At 38.5% G+C, this 16321-nt stretch overlaps 1 protein-coding gene across 7 annotated transcripts in view; it reads right to left on the minus strand.

The window, feature by feature from the left end:
• ZNF148 (zinc finger protein 148) overlaps positions 1-16321 on the minus strand; it is a 45852-nt gene that overhangs the window by 22421 nt on the left and 7110 nt on the right. For all 7 annotated transcript variants that reach the window (XR_009746990.1, XM_061474205.1, XM_061474040.1 and 4 more), the window contains exon 2: positions 582-927. Coding sequence is in view for 6 of the 7 variants with exons in the window: in XM_061474205.1 (XP_061330189.1) it covers positions 582-911 (330 nt within the window). In the remaining variant the exon portion in view is untranslated. The remainder of the gene's footprint in view (positions 1-581; positions 928-16321) is intronic.

Consider the following 16321-nt stretch of genomic DNA (forward strand, 5'->3'; position numbering starts at 1 on the left):
GTTTGAAGGGTAACAGTGATGATGTGCTGCATTACACCAGATGCTGTTTTCAGAAGGAAGTCATCTACATTCTCTCTGGGAAAGCTGAGGTACACCTTTTATCAGGTACCAAGGAAGGGAATATTTATGGTCATGTATGAAGTGTCACAGTCCAACCTGCAGTGTGAATGCAATTGCTAAGCGTCCACATACTTCGAAAACATGCAAGATGCTTCCTATAGCAAAAGAAACTAAACAGTACTATGAACAGCATAAACAGTATGCACCTTTTAATAATGCTATTTATTCTGGTTTGTAGTTAACCTTGAACATTAAATATATTTAAAGGAGCACATTTTAATGCTATGGTTAACAGCCTGCTCATAAAATATTTATAAAACAGATACTGAAAGATTATGCTTAATTGGCAAATTTATCCATGCCTAGAAGCAAATGACATTTTCATAAATAGCATTCATTCATAAATATTTTGATAATCAAAATCCAAACAAGCAATTAATAGATTCTTGCCAGAGTAGGATTAGACTACCAGATCAAGCTTCCTAGTAATTTCTCCAATATTTCACAAAGAAATTGCTTACAGGGACATTAACAGCATACTGCAGCCCTTGAGGAAGTCTATCTTGCGCATCGATGTCATCATCATTTTTTACCGTCTCCTCATGGACCATGAGTTCATCATGTGAAATCATCTCTTGCTGTCGAAGTTCACTCTCCTGTAACACTTCATCTGCTGCAAGAATTTCTTGGTGCGCCATAGTCCGATCTTGAAGCACTGCCTCTTGCCGTTCTCCCGACACTCCAGACTGGTCAGATACTGCACCCATCCCTACCATAGCCCTGGATGACTGCATTTGGTCTATGCCACCACATTTAAGAAATAATCCTCCCAGCTTGTCTTCAATGTTCATTCTTAAGTGCAATAACCTACAAAGAAAGTTTTAATAGTAAACATCTACAATTGGTGCTCTTGCTTTAAATTTTTTACTTAAAAACATTTTATAAGAACTCAGTCAGCATTCAACATACACACATGCACTCCTAAAACTGAGAGCTGACTAAAAGCAAAAAGTTGGACATCTTGGTTCAACACGAAAAGATTCTCCCTTCACACACATGCATGTGTACACAACTGAACACTTTCAAATAAAAAGTTCAAAATCAAAGTGCCTTTTGATTACTGGCAAAATTCTGGTAATTAAGCAATAGATAATTCTTCCTTCTCATTCCTCAAAAATCTGTTGTTTTTTTTTTTCCTGTATGCCCTTTTTACTCTGCTCCCTTTTTCCATTTTGACTGTCTTTTACAAATGCTTCTTTCATATTGGTCATGTTCTTCCTACTTCCTTGTCCTTTAAGTGCCCTTTCACTGCTGCTACCCCAGGGCATACTGTAGCTGCTGGAACATCTTTATATCCACTAAAAGTGAGGGAAAATTGGGCTGCATCAAAAGAAGCGTGGCCAGCAGGTCAAGGGAGAGCAGTCTCCCCCTCTGCTCCATTCTGGTGAGAGCCCACCTGCAGCCACATTCAGCCCTGGGGTCCCCAGCATAGGAAAGACATGGATCTGTTGGAGCAAGTACAGAAGATGGTCATTAAAATGACCGGAGAGTTGAAGCACCTCTTCAACTGAAGACAGGCTGAGACGGTTGGGGTTGTTCAGCCTGAAGAAGAGAAGGCTCTGGGGAAATCTTAGAGCAGCCTTTCAATATCTGAAGCAGGCTTACAGGAAAGATGGGGACAAACTTTTTACTAGGGTGACGGTACAAGGAGTAATGGTTTTAGACTAAAGGAGCTACTGTAGATTCAGACTAGAGATAAGAAAGAAATTCTCTACTGTGAAGGTGGTGAGGCACTGGAACAGGTTGCCCAGAGAGGTGGTGGATGCCCCATCCACAGAAACATCCATGGAGAGGGCTCTGAGCCACCTGATCCAGCTGATTTTTTTTTTTTGGTGGGGGGGACATGACATGACACTAGACGACCTTCAAAGGTCCCTTCCAACCCAAACCATTCTACGATTCCATGAAAACACAGCTTTCTGGCTTAATGTATATGTCAAATAAAGATTACAGAGAGGTCAAGTGTGTTTATAAAAAAGGCATTTACTTTCACACCCACTAAGCAGGAGCATTAGTCAGGAAATATGAATTCCAGTCATGAATAGCAATACCACTGCATTGACTTCTGGCATACAGATATAAGATCATAATATTCCAACAAATGTCATGACATTAATTGTTTTTTAACACATGGTGGCAGGCTTTTGTGAAGCTGGAATTGGCAGCATCTTCTTATTCTACTTATATATGCAAGACAGTCTTCAGGCTCTCCTCCTTGGCAGGAAGCTGTCCTACTTGCTCCTACTGGCTGTCCAGTCACAGCAGTCAGTCTTCTTCACCCTACTGCCCAGGCTAGTAACTCCTACTCATTCCACAGTGCTCTGGTCTACTCCTGACAGACAGACAGACATCCTCCCCCCATCCCTCTATCTTCCCACAGCTGGAGAGCAAAAACTACACAAAGGCTACAGCAGACACAGGGATGAGAGCAGAGGCACAGTGGAGTTGGACAACACACAGCGGGGCTAGCCAAAGCATTAGATGGGTCTCTTTGGGAGTGTTACGATTTTGATGCACTCAGAATTATGACAGTGATGTTGGTATGCTGTTATTCATCAGCTTCAAATTCTGTCCCCCTCAGAGTGCAGCACAGTGAAAGACTCCATCCATTCAAATTTTAAGCCAGAGGCTATGCTGCTTTTCCTGCAGCTCTTGATGATGACTCATAACCAAAGAAATCAAGTCTCTCTGCCTAGAACTGGCAGGGCCATCACCATGCAGAACTGCAACACCATAGCTCCCTGCCAGTTGCAAAAAGCAACATGCAAAAGACTGGATCAAACAAATGGGTAAATTTCAATTTTCAGTTTAATCCATTTCATCACTTTCAAAGAAATATTCTTCACCATGAAAGTCTTCTGAAATTCTCAATGATCTTAAACATCTGTGAAGACTTTCATATATATATATATAGACAAAACTACACTAAGTTTAGAAAATAAACAGCAGTCTTTTGTCAGGTGAGATCCTAGAGTACTTGGCAGGAATGCAAGCCACCAGCAGAAACAGCTGAAAGATCTTGAAGTTCTCCTTAGTTACACTTTTGTTTCAAATACTACTATTAGTTCTTAACCTTCTGAAAGTAAATTTCACTCAATTTCTTAAAAACAACAAAGAAAGGAATAAACCAACCCACCACATAATCAAAAAACCCCCAAAACCCCACCATTAACATCTTCCAGTAGCAACTCCTGTCATACAACTTGAAAGTGAGAGAACATTTGTCCCTGTTCTCTATTGTGACTGGTTCTAAATTTCTGAATATATCATAGAAAGGCTGACAGACGGGATGTTCTGACTTCTCAGAGTTTCAAATACTTAAGAAGCACACTGAAGAAAAGCTTTTCAGACGATTTGGTATCTTTTCTTTTCAGTAAGCCTTCCCCAGCTGGAAGTCAGGAGGTCAGAGTCACCAGGCTAAATCTCTTTATATATGACATTGCCATAGAAAATGTTAATATTCTTTCTTTCTATGTAAAAAGCACATTCTAGGGACCAAAAATGCCTGTGTCATGAGGACAACATGGGGAAAATTCCTGTTCAGAGTACTTATGCTTGCAATTTGTCCTTTTCTGTTCTTCTGCAGTTCTAATGTAAAGTTTGAAATCTTGCTCTTGCTTTTCACAGCATCTGACTTCAAATACAGACAACAATTCCTTAATGCCTTGAATGAACTCAGGTAGTGCTAGGTAACAATCCACTTCATAGTAAGAGAACGAGACTTCACATGCCTTCAAGGGAAAATGCATATCCGGTATGCCACACAGCCACATGCAGACATTATATAACCCATGAAGTATTTTTTGGAGGTAACTGGGAAACCATACTGATAGTTTCTCAGCAATATCACAAACAAACAAACAAAAGAAAAACCCTGGCACAGCGCTAAGGCTGTATTTTTTCCACCAATGCAGATCTCCCAGAGAGACCTTGCAACAACATCCTAAAAGAAGAAAATGAGGATGACTTTATCGCCTTATAAATGTGGAATAACCTGTGCCAAGTAAGAAATGTGAGCAGGAACTGAAGTTCTTAATCTGTCTCCCATGGAGTCATTATTTGATGAGAGATGGTGCAAAATATCTAAAGTTGAGACTGGTTTCTTAGGTAGAAAATTTTAAACATGCAGCTTGAAAGGCTCCAAGGGAAACACGCAGATACATTTACTTATTTCAGCCTTTATCCCAAATTAATCCACAGTCAGGATACATCTCAGATTGTCATCACTACGCTTTTGTTCCACACTACAGAAATACGACAGCATAATCTCACTGCAGATTCTTTAGAGGAATGACATAGACAGGTACTAGAATACAAGAACTCAAGATGCTGAAACACATTCAAGGGAGAACAAACAGTATCAAGTGTGAGAACACTGTCTGCTCAAGCCACAGCACAGAAGGTTGTTCCACATGGAGGATACCACCATATCATTCTGAAATTAGGTATGGATTGTGGGAATCCCGGACTTAAAGCTAGGCAGACAAAGGCAGATAGAGAAACCGAGTGTTTAATAGTGCTACTCTCACCAACATAGGCAGGAAGACTCGCAAATGCAGAACCTTAGGACAGCTGGCAAGATACAGCAGCTGCTCAGAAGACAGGCTAGCAACATACTGATATTTACTGCTCTTGTTAGTTTTCTCAGTTGCAAGGGATATGGAAACTTTTTTGTACTCATTCTGACTAGTTAGCTTAGCAGAGTCATGCAACTGAAAGCATTCAAGTTGTTTTCCAGTTATGATCTTGAGTCATATCAGAAGCTGGTACAGTTAAGCGTACTGCTTATTAAATCAGGCTTTTCGTAGAAAAATAATGAGAACTCACAGCATTAGGCTGCATATTCTAAGTGACGAAACACAATGTAAGCTATGTGACATTGCAGGTACTGTTTTAAAATGAAAAACCACCAACAAAAGTAAGCTATTAATCCAACAAGAAGCATCCCAATTGCAATCAATTCACTAAAACACATGTAATTTGTCAAGTGACACCTTCTGGCTCACATAAAAGGATTTCTATCATTTAAATTGAATATGAGGAGAAGTGTTCTTGGAAGAATGACAGTGTGATAAAAAAAATGTAAGTTAAAAGCATTCAAACAAGCTCACTTTACGAAGCCTGCAAAGATTAGACAAATACTTTAAGTGCAAGATGAATCTGTGAAATAAAGATCAACTTATTTTGATATTATCTTGAAGGAAGCTACAATAATGCAAACCATGTACACATAAGCACATTTCTTGGCATAAGACATTGCAATCCTTATTGCAGAAATGTTTTTCATGAAATTTCAGAACTTCTATTAAGCTTCACAAAATAATCATATTATTTTTCTTTGAATTTCTAGTTCCTCTATACACTGACAGAAAAAGAGCTGTCAACAAAACCTTTAAAGTATCCTTTTTGCTTGGCAGAGGTTCTCCGAGACTTTACTTCTATGTAAAACATTTCACATGAGACATCTACAGGCAGAGCCTCCTGGGCAGGCACACAGTTTGGGGGAGAAGAGGGGAAACTGGAGACACTGCATAGAAAAGGTCTCCTGGGACTACCCCAGCACCTTCTCTCTTCACGCAGTGCTCCGCAGCTGCTTACAGAACATCCACAACCAGTGAACCATGCTGCTGCATTTCAAAAACTGCTGCTAAGCCAAACCTTATGGCAGTACTTCAGAACTATTCATTTCAGTAACCCTGACATCAGTTTTTCCAAAGATTTCTGGTGCAGTAAGTTGAGTGCTAAAGACAATACTCCTAATTAAAGAAACAGCCATTTAAACGAGAACATATTAAATGAAAAGCATGATGTCCTTCCCAAGTCAGAATTAAAAATTAAAATACAATCAAAAGAAGACATTAATGGATTTTAAAACATCTGCTGGGATGGTGGATACTATGAAGTAAAGCTGAACACAGACCCTGACGGGAGGTGGCAAAACTTGTTAGCCACCGGAGTACAACACATGGTCCATCTCTTTTCCTTTACTTCAACTGATAGTGGGTAACAGTTTTTTGTCTTCCGCTTTCTTTCTTAAACAAACGGTAAAGGCTTATTTAATTTAATGAGCAAGCACCCAGAGATACTAACTGGGCTGACTTTAAAAATAAAATTCACATGTACAGCACTAAGTTTCTGTAGTTTGTATTTAAAAGATTATTTCTGGAGAATTGAAAAAAGAAACTATGCTTAAGGATTAATAACAAAGAAACAAAATATGAAAATTATCTGCATTTTAATATCTATTTGTAGAATAGAATTCATTTAATGTTTTTTCTTGGTTTGGGTTTAGTTTTTGCTGGATTTTTTTTTTAAGATGGGCTTTTTCTACTTGTAAACAATTTCCTGCGTTTGCTAGCTCAAGACTTCAACTTTTAAGTGTTAAAAAGCAGGATTTGCTACTTTCTGTGTCTGTATCCCACTCCTCTTCTTTCCTGTATTAACTTCTCACTATTTTTCCAAAGCAAAGCAGATTAAAGGAAGGCTAAATGAAATCAGAAATGAAAGTTTGTTAAAATTTGATTATTTTCCTGGCTTAAATCTTAGCTCCTTCTGAAGGATTCTAACACAGACTTGAGATAGAAATATTGCTTCCATATATAACCATAACTCCCTTTGACCGTATTTTCTAAGATTTAACAACCCGAACACAAGAGCCAGGACGCACAACAGCAATTCTAACATGCCTTTAGCAACTCGACACTGTCCTGACAAAAACATCTACCTCCAAGATTCCCATCACAAAAGCCGACACAGAGCTCAACTGAAGCTGTTATATGGCTTCAGGGTAACCTCACATTGGAAGTAGCCCAATCACATTATTTTAGTTCCACATTTTGGGAAGTATGTTTTCATTTAAGGTAAGACAAGACAAACTTCCTCATGAACAAATACCTGAAGCTACAGAATATGTACCTGAGCACATTCCTACCACATCCTTGCTTCCACAACAGCCTTTGAAAGAACAAGTGCATGCAGAGCCTAAACAACAAACTGTATAAAGGCTACTAGTACAAAATTAATATATAATAAATTTTTAAAAAGGCAACCTATGGAAACCTCTAAGCATATTTTGCTTCTTAAGGCTCATCTCTGTGGTCACACTACAACGATTTGTGCTCAAATGTAAACTTAAATGCATATAGCATATATAAATCTACAAGACTTGCCATGTGAATTCTAGTGCAGAATGGATTCTTTCGCCCCTCCTCTTCCCCCCCCATTTAGTGTAATGCACTGTTGAAAGGTTTATTCAAAATTTTAAAAAGCCAATCACTACACAATCAGAGCAGTTTTACAGGTGTGACTACTAAAACCTTTCTAAGTAGACAAACTTCTATAAAATCAACTACAAATGATAGCTACCATGCCAAGAGAGGTCCATATTCTTCTACCAGAAAGTAAAGATTCAAACAAACAAACAGCCAAAAGGCCTTTGCACTGGGACATTTACTGTGTTCTCTTATTTAGAAAGAGGCAACCTAAATCTCTACAGTACAGCTGCGAGAAATAATCTGACACATGGTCTACCTGCCCAAAGGTGTAATACCCTGCACTGCTCCCACAGTTAAGCCTTCTTGTCGCCTTCACTGGTTGAGCACAGCATTGTGCAACTAAAAGAGTGGGACAAAAACATACCCACCAGAAGAGCCATTAGTTTTCCTCTGGATGAGTAGGTCTGTGCAAGCAGGGTCTACATGACATGGACAAATGAAGAAGCAGGAAGGAGGGAAAAGGACCACTTGCTTTCAGAAACAGTCAGCTGTTATATCATATTAAAGTATATCAGGAAACCACTCCACAAATGCAGTGTACATACACAAAGAAGTTACAGCTGTCACGCAGACACACCTATAACAGCTATGCCAAATTTAGATCAGGGGAAAAATGTGTATCTAAATTCTCAAATGCTTTTTTCCTAAAGCAAAGTATAAAAGTCACAAATAATTCTACAATTCCTAGTGCTAATGAAGAAAGAGGTGGCAACATGGCTTAATAGCATCTTTAAAACTACTTATGTTTCATCATTACCATGAATAAAACTGCCATCAATGCAATCCTCTCCAGAAGAAACACTAACATCCACTTGAAAACCCTATCAGACCGTGAAACATATTGAGTATTTTCACATCAGAAAACATATTTATTTGCACTATTAAAATATGGATATAGTCCAATACAAAAGGAAACACAACTAGCTTTCACAATGTCAAAAGTTCAATTTTTAACATACTGCAAAAGCCTGGGAAGTAAAAAAATAACACCCTACTAATGGTTCTTAATAAAGAACATTAAATAACACTACCTATTCTCCCTACTCAGAAAAATACGACACAGCTAAAAGAAAGATTTTGAAATTAACCCAAAAGTAATTGTAAAAATGATTTAAAATGTGTTGACTTGCAAAAAGAAAGCAATCAAACAGAAATCACTGTGAAAAGGTTCACAGATCATAAAATTAACACATCCTAAAATGTAACATATGATACAAACACTCTTAAGGCTTGTTGCACAGTTTTTTCTATATGCCCCATGTTGCGGAACATGCCAGTACAGGACCTGATCCCACAAAGATTTACACTCATACTGAGCTGTGCATAGTCCTATTACAATCAATAGGATTATTCAAAGAAAATCTAATTATCTTGCATAAAATTATCCATGAGTGAAAAACTTGCCATCTTGCTTATCCTAAAATCAGTCTTCCAAAAAGAAAGTATAAAAGTCACAAATTAGTCTGCAATTCCTAATGCTAATGAAGAAAGATAACAACACGGCTTAAATATGCTATGTAGTAAAATCAGTCCTAGACCATGTCAAACTCCACAGGGGTGTCACCAGTGTAGCAAACACTTTAATATTCTAAAGATCATAGACAATGTTATTTAAACAACACTGATTTTGTGACACTACATTATAAACTACTAGATAATAGTGAACTTTGAGAATTTATATGGGAGTATCTACCACTGTATAGTCAATCCCAGAAGAACAATGCAGAATTTCTGCCCTTACACTATGGAATTCAGGCACTTGGAAGTGCTAACTCTGAAGCACATCATAATCATCATACGTTTACGATGAAATTTATACACAGGAAAGCAAGCACTGCACATAATTAAGGCTACCCAGGATCAGAATCTTTATGAAAATATTTCAGATAATATATCAAATTTTTTTTAATTCGGTTTTGGTAACAATGCAGTTATATGACAAAGCTGAGCCAATCTAACACCTAACTGTCATTGAAAAGGGCAATCCTGCTCCCTCCTCCTAACTGTGAGAGTCCACCCTACATTTTGTGTCTCCTCTGATGCTTATATAAAGACATACTGGTTTATACACTTCACCAGCCTGGCAATTCCCCCTCACCCGCCAGTTATTAATGTTCTGCCAGGTTAACTCACTGACTGGATTTACCATAAAGACAGTGCGTACAAAGCAGCTCAAAACAGGGTGCATGGGTGGGCCCTTTGCTGTTCAGCATTCACAGCCCATCTCATATAATTACTCCTTGAAAATAAATGGAAAAGAAAAATATGCTGCTTTTTAAGAACTGTGACTTTTTATTTTTATTTTTAAACAAGCCCTTCAATTCCTTGGGTCTCAGTACTCCTCTACCATCTGCAAATATTTGTGAAGCATCTCCTCATCACTAACAGTACACTAGTGTTATTCCACAGATGACGTCAACCTGCTGCTCCTATCAGTTACTCTACTGTCCTAAATGGCAAAGGTCTGTATATATGTATATATAACAGAATTTCTGGTGTTCCTTTACAGACTGCTTTTAAGAAAAATCCTTAAAATAATATATGCTAAAACCCCTGGGAGAACACAAGAAGTTGCTTGCAAACATACTGAAGTTTGCAAGCATACTGAAGGGACTACCACAACTAAGGTACTTTGGTTCATCATAATTCACCTCTCTAGCTTGCTGACACTGATATTACTTTATTTTATTTTTATAAAAGGATCATAGATATACATGATCACAGATACATATGAGATCTGTATGTGTATCTTTTTCTACAAAGTGTCTTTTCCTCCAGCACACTCAATGGAATGCTCCATAGAAACAGATGAAACTAGTAAGACAGTTTATGATATTCATGCTCCATTTAATGCACATGCTAAAACGTGTGTAAATGGGACACAGGGAGCAGGAAAAGGAACAAGACCATTTAAGCAGCTGAATGTTATCTTGCAAAATAGGATCCTATCCTTGGTCCTGTCAGAGATCTTGCACAAGTGTACGCAAGCCATTTCTACTAATTTTTTTTTGTTGTTTTTTTTTTTTTTTATAAATACGTGATCAATAATTATACTTTACTAATTTTCTGAGTGCTTACCCTGACACATTTGGGTCTTACTTACCATAAATGCTGAGTACTCAAGGCTGCAATTAAATCAGTGACAGCAACACTCCGAAAATACAAAGATGAATGCAATGCTGTATGTTTGGTTAGTTTGCTGGTTTGGTCTTGTCTTTTTTTTTCATAATAAAAGCTCTTAAAGACCTCAGTGGACATGCACACCAAACACAAACTTTCGCCTTACTCCCAAGCATCAATTCTCCAGGCACAAAATAAGAAATATCCACCTCTTTTCCCTGAGGCATAGTGAAATACTCGTAATAACAAGCAACATGCAATATAGGTCACAAGGGTGAACTAATCAGTTAACAGTACTCTTGTTCCTGCAGCCAGCACAGCTCCTGGGAGGAGAAGGCAGCACACCTAAGATGGAAAAGAAAGCCCAAATCAGCTACTTAGGTAACTTCTGTGAGAAGGTGGACGAGAGGGGTCTGGCCTCTCCTGGGACCTAACCACTGATCAGAAAGTGCAATCAACTAGTAGGTTTCCAGCTAACATAGAGTAGCCACTTCAGCAGAGAACGGCTAGAGGAATGGGGGCACACATGTAGGACTGTCATCAAGAAAAGGTAAGCAAGACAGTAAGACTGAAGAGAAACACTGGTTACCACCATGATTTTTTAACAGAACTGTAAGAGATTTGGCTTGTTTCTCAGTTCTGCTACTGCTGTTGGGCAAATCTGTTATCTTGGCAAGTCATTCCCCACCCTGTATTTCCACTTCCTTGCCTTGAAAACAAGAGCAATGACCCACCCAGGATTTAGGTGCGAAGAGAGCAGTAGGAATTATCTATAAGGGCCTCACAAGCCTGCTCATTACTGTTACAGAATTTCACAAAGAAATACATTCATTCTGCCTTTAGAGGAGGATTAAGGAGAGCACAGTAAGAGAACACATTATGAAATGAGAAGAAGCAAATTACAGAGCAGCTGCTTATTCAGTGAGCAGCATGTATCCTGTACATTCAAGGTAGGGGCTTCCGGGGATGGGGGGAGGGGGAATACTCATGTATCACAAAAGACTACAATGTAATATTAAGGTGCTATATAACAGTAATATTGTGAGGATGGTAAAAATAAAATGGCATAGGTAAAGCTCAAGGCTGCAACTTTAATGTTTGCATGCTTGACTTACACCTAAAGCTGTTCTTTTAAGAACATTCTCTTCTTGCCTGCAATATCTTTAATTCAGCTTTATTGTTTTCTAAAAGGCCATCTACATTCATTAACAAAAATTAGCAATTACTGAAAAATTCAAGCCAATACTTAATACAACCATGTAGACTAAGTAACATTGGACAATAAGTTAACAAAAGTGTAATCAAGAAGGCTTTGATCAAAAAACCTTGAAGTGAGCAGCGAAAGCAGTCACAGATTCTGGAAGGCATCCCTCATTTACATGCATGACAGAATAAAAACTTTCAGGAAACTACCAACACTAATTTAAACCATAGGTGAGGAGGACATGAATCACAATACAAAACAGATCTTCCAAAGCACAGGCAGTATTTCTTACTTCAGTATTTGAAAGCATTATTTCGACACAGACCCTTGGGTTGCAAGAGCTATGCAAGTAGTTTAGAAGACAAACCATTCTCCTAACCCGCAATTTTGATTTTAGGACACCCCATGCACTAGGAACAGACTTTTTCCCTAACTTCATTACCATAAACTTATTCAGGGTAAGATTTCATTCTGTGCAACATCTAGAAAAAAATTCTGCAAAATATTGTTAGCTCTCTGTAGACTAACTTTTCACATTGTGATACCAGCAAGGAACATTTTCTCATTCAAATCTGCTGAGGAAGCAGTGTCATACCCCAGCATAACTTCATTTTTTATGGATATTTCATTTCACCTGTGTTTCAAATATATCTTTCATCTACACATGGAACAATAACCTCAAAAAATCCAATTAGTCTGAAATATGATTGAACAAATACCTCTTTAGCAAAAGATGCACTGCAGATACACCAAGGAAATTCTATGCTTTCTATATTGTTTTTGAAACATCACAGTGTTACCTTCAGTGGCCATCTTTCAGAGCCACCAGTGGTCTGGGCCAGAAGATCTGCAAGAGCCCCTCCTAAAACTTAAAGACATAGATCTCTGTTGACTGCTCCACTCCTCAAATGCCATAGGTCTACCTTACCCACAAAAAAAAAAAAATAAACCCATATAATAATCCCCTGAGGCAAGAAAAAGAATCACAGGTGACAGTTATTAATCATAATGCACAAGACATTTCCATAAGGTGTTTGGACCATTCAGAGATGACAGCTGCATAATAATATATAAAAATAAGCGAAGTGACAATGATTTAGGTATTATTAGCAGCAGCATCTCGGGTAGTATGTTCTGGTGGTGGCCCTTTCAAGGAGCAGAGGATCTTGTGATTCTCTATCAGGGAGACCACTGACCGGCAATAAACAAAAAAAAAAACAAAAACAAAAACAAAAAACCCAAACAGTGTAAAAAATCTATCACTGTTCTTCTAAGTATTCAAGCAGTTACGAACTGGGCCCCAAGGAGCAATTTTAATGATCAGAATCAGGGATTGTTGTGGCCTAAACAGCATTCTGTTACAACAGAAACATTCATGCTGTCAGCTGATACCCCTTTCCATACCAGCCCTGAGTTCTGTGAGCTGCACATGGGGACAGAAAGATGATGTTGATCTCTGTCCTCTTCTGTAATAAAGAGTCACACTAGAAATGAGAGGGCAAATGCAGGCTTTCTCTAGAACATGCCAGCGATGCCTCCAAATAAATAGAAAGTTTCATTTTTTTAATAAGCTACAGAGCTTTAACACCACACACCAGCAGACCTATAGTAGAGATACGTTTGAGGATATTGGTCCATGGCAAATAATAATGTGACTTCTTTCTCATCATCCCTGAAGGTATTTAAAAGATGTGTCAATGTGGCACTTAGGGACATGGTTTAGTGGTGGAATTGGCAATGTTCTGTTTACAGTTGGACTCAATCATCTTAAAGGTCTTTTCAATGGTTCTATAGTATTAAACATCTTAATCAAGAATAAGCCAGCACATAAACAGACACATGTTAGTATTTAAGGAGAGTATGAAATCAGCCAAATGGGTAAAGGGTAGAAATAAACTCTAAATTCATAGAAGTGAGCAACTAGATCACTTTCTCAAAACCCCCTCTTGGAACACAAACATGTTACAGGCCACGTAAATTTGCCAAGACAACAAAGAAGTTTTACAGAGAACTCTTCTGTACAGTTAGGATTTTTTTCCCACATTGCTGCAACAAATATCCACCACCTCCCTGCTGATAACCAACATTTGTGGTCTGATTAAATCAACAAGAACTACTCCTATCCTGCTTACATAAAATTCCAGAACTGTAAATCAGCCTCTTCTAATCTAGCTAATCCTCACTCCAAAGGAAAAAAAAGTCAAATCAAGTAACTACTAAAACCAGTGTGCTTCTGCAGTGTATCATCTTCAAAAGACTATCTACAACAGCAACAAGAACTTCCAGGTAACTCTTCGCCTTGATACCCTGAGAACCGTATAAACAAGGAATCCCGGTGACTTCTATTACATACCCCAAGGTGATTACTCCTCATTAAAGTTTTACGTTTCTCAAACAATTTTAAACTACTTAAGCCCATTTTCACATCAAGGCAAGCCAACACATGAGATGTCTAGAAACCATTTTATAAGAGCAATAATAGCACAGATATCCTGGTCCATTAACTAACATGGAAAATAATCGAAAAAAAAAGAAAGCACAAAAAACCTCAGACTTCTTAGGATTATACCCTTTAGAATAAAACGGTTGTGGCAATTGGATTCTACCTCAATGACTTTTGTACCCAGCAGCTAATCCTCACTAATTAACTGCTAGAATACACTAAAACAGAAATTTAGATTGATCAAAAGATATTATTCATGTTTATAATAACTCTTATAACCATTAGGAACAAAAATCTTTTAAGGTTTTTGATGCCATTAACTCATAGGCCAACAAGAGCTACCATCCCAAACAGACCTGAAATTCCTGAGAATCCATAGTGACATATCTTTATGACAAAGCTTAGTCTTAGTGAAATACATTTAATACAACCTCTATTAGTAAGCAAGCAGGAAACCAATCCGTTAAGTAAGAAAATCTTCTTACTTTAGGATTCTGGTAGAAGAAAATCCCAGCATGTCCTGTGTTTATAGACTGCTTTCCAGATACTATTTTCTCATCCAACTGCGTTCAGAGTCTCAAATCCTCAAATCCTTCAACCTGCTGATTCAGCTGAATTCACCCAGGTTCCCTCAATGTACAGATGCGTCCTATAGGTAACAGGGCAACTACTTCAGGCACCCAGGATACAAGCACCAGAGCTGAGACCACTTTGCTGAACTTGTATCCAATCAAAGATGGGAAATGAAGAGTTGCCCAATGTTCCAGCAAATTTTAGGTCTGTAACACGTAACTACAACAGATCCCGTGCTTTCTGGGTAGGCAGCCATACTGTCATCACCACCACAACTATGGAAAGCCTCACACCTGTCCTGTGACCCATACGGAATGTAAACTAGGAACAACACAAAGACTCATTAGACAGGATACTGCAAGGTCATGCAAAGAATTGAGAGACAAGGACTTCTGTCAGTTTGTCCATTTACCTTGCTGTTCCTTGAAAAGTGACAGTAAACTCATACTTAAAGATGCCTTATATACAGTGTATATAACGCTGAATACAGGATCCTGATGGGGATCAGAAAAGCCTGAACATGCTTGGTTTGCATGATCTACTTTTAACAGCAACAAGCCCACTGGTGTTGTCTACAAATTGTCACCTATTCTACATGTTCAAGCAATTTACTCAGACAAATGAATGATCATCCTCTGTATACTCCCTTTCTGTAAATTCTATTTTATTATCCCCCTTCCCAATCCCTTAATTTCATGTCAGATAAAAGTATTTGGTGACCATAAAAAAATACATTTTAAATACATAAAAATTCTTTTCTATGAGTCACTTAAAAAGAAAAGTTCACAATTTCTACCAGAAAAAAAGCAACAATAAAGCCAAGTAGCTTTCCCTTATTTCCTTACACCCCTTAACAGTAGAAGCTTTTCCTATCCCCAGAAGACAATCACTTAACTTTCAGATCTCTTTCTTTGCTGACTCGGATGAAAATTCATCACAGAGCATAACTGTCAGGTTCACTAGTGACAGAGGAAGCTCCTGAGAACAGCAGCCTAATAAAGCTTTCCTCCTTGAGGTATGACGGCAGACTTCTTAATGTACAAAACGATTTATTTTTGTTTGATATGTTAAAGCAATATTCATGCAGGGCATATTCACACTAGATTTTACTCCCAAAAACAGTTATAAGGTCAGAACTAAGTTGAAAGCCAATATTCCATGGACATCTCTAGAAAATCTGCAAGCGTTCGACACGGTCCCACACAACATCCTTGTCTCTAAATTGGAGAGACACCAATTTAATAGGTGGACCACTGGGTGGATAAAGAACTGGCTGGATGGCTACACACAAAAGAGTTGTGGCCAACGGCTCAATGTCCAGCTGGAGACCAGAAATGAGTGGTGGCCCTCAGGGATCGGTGTTGGGACCAGCCTTGTTCAACATCTTTGTCGCTGATGTGGACAGTGGGATTGAGTGCGCCCTCAGCAAGTTTGCCAATGACACCAAGCTGTGTGGCTCGGCTGATACACTGGAGGGAAGGAATGCCATCCAGAGGGACCTTGACACGCTTGTGAGGTGGGCTGATGCCAAACTCATGAAGTTTAACCATGAGAAGTGCAAGGTCCTATCCCTGGGTTGGAGAAATC

Source organism: Pezoporus flaviventris, unplaced genomic scaffold, assembly GCF_033815535.1.
Source record: "Pezoporus flaviventris isolate CSIRO_AGI_PZ_B2104156 unplaced genomic scaffold, CSIRO_AGI_Pfla_v1 ptg000001l, whole genome shotgun sequence".
NCBI lineage: Eukaryota > Metazoa > Chordata > Aves > Psittaciformes > Psittacidae > Pezoporus > Pezoporus flaviventris.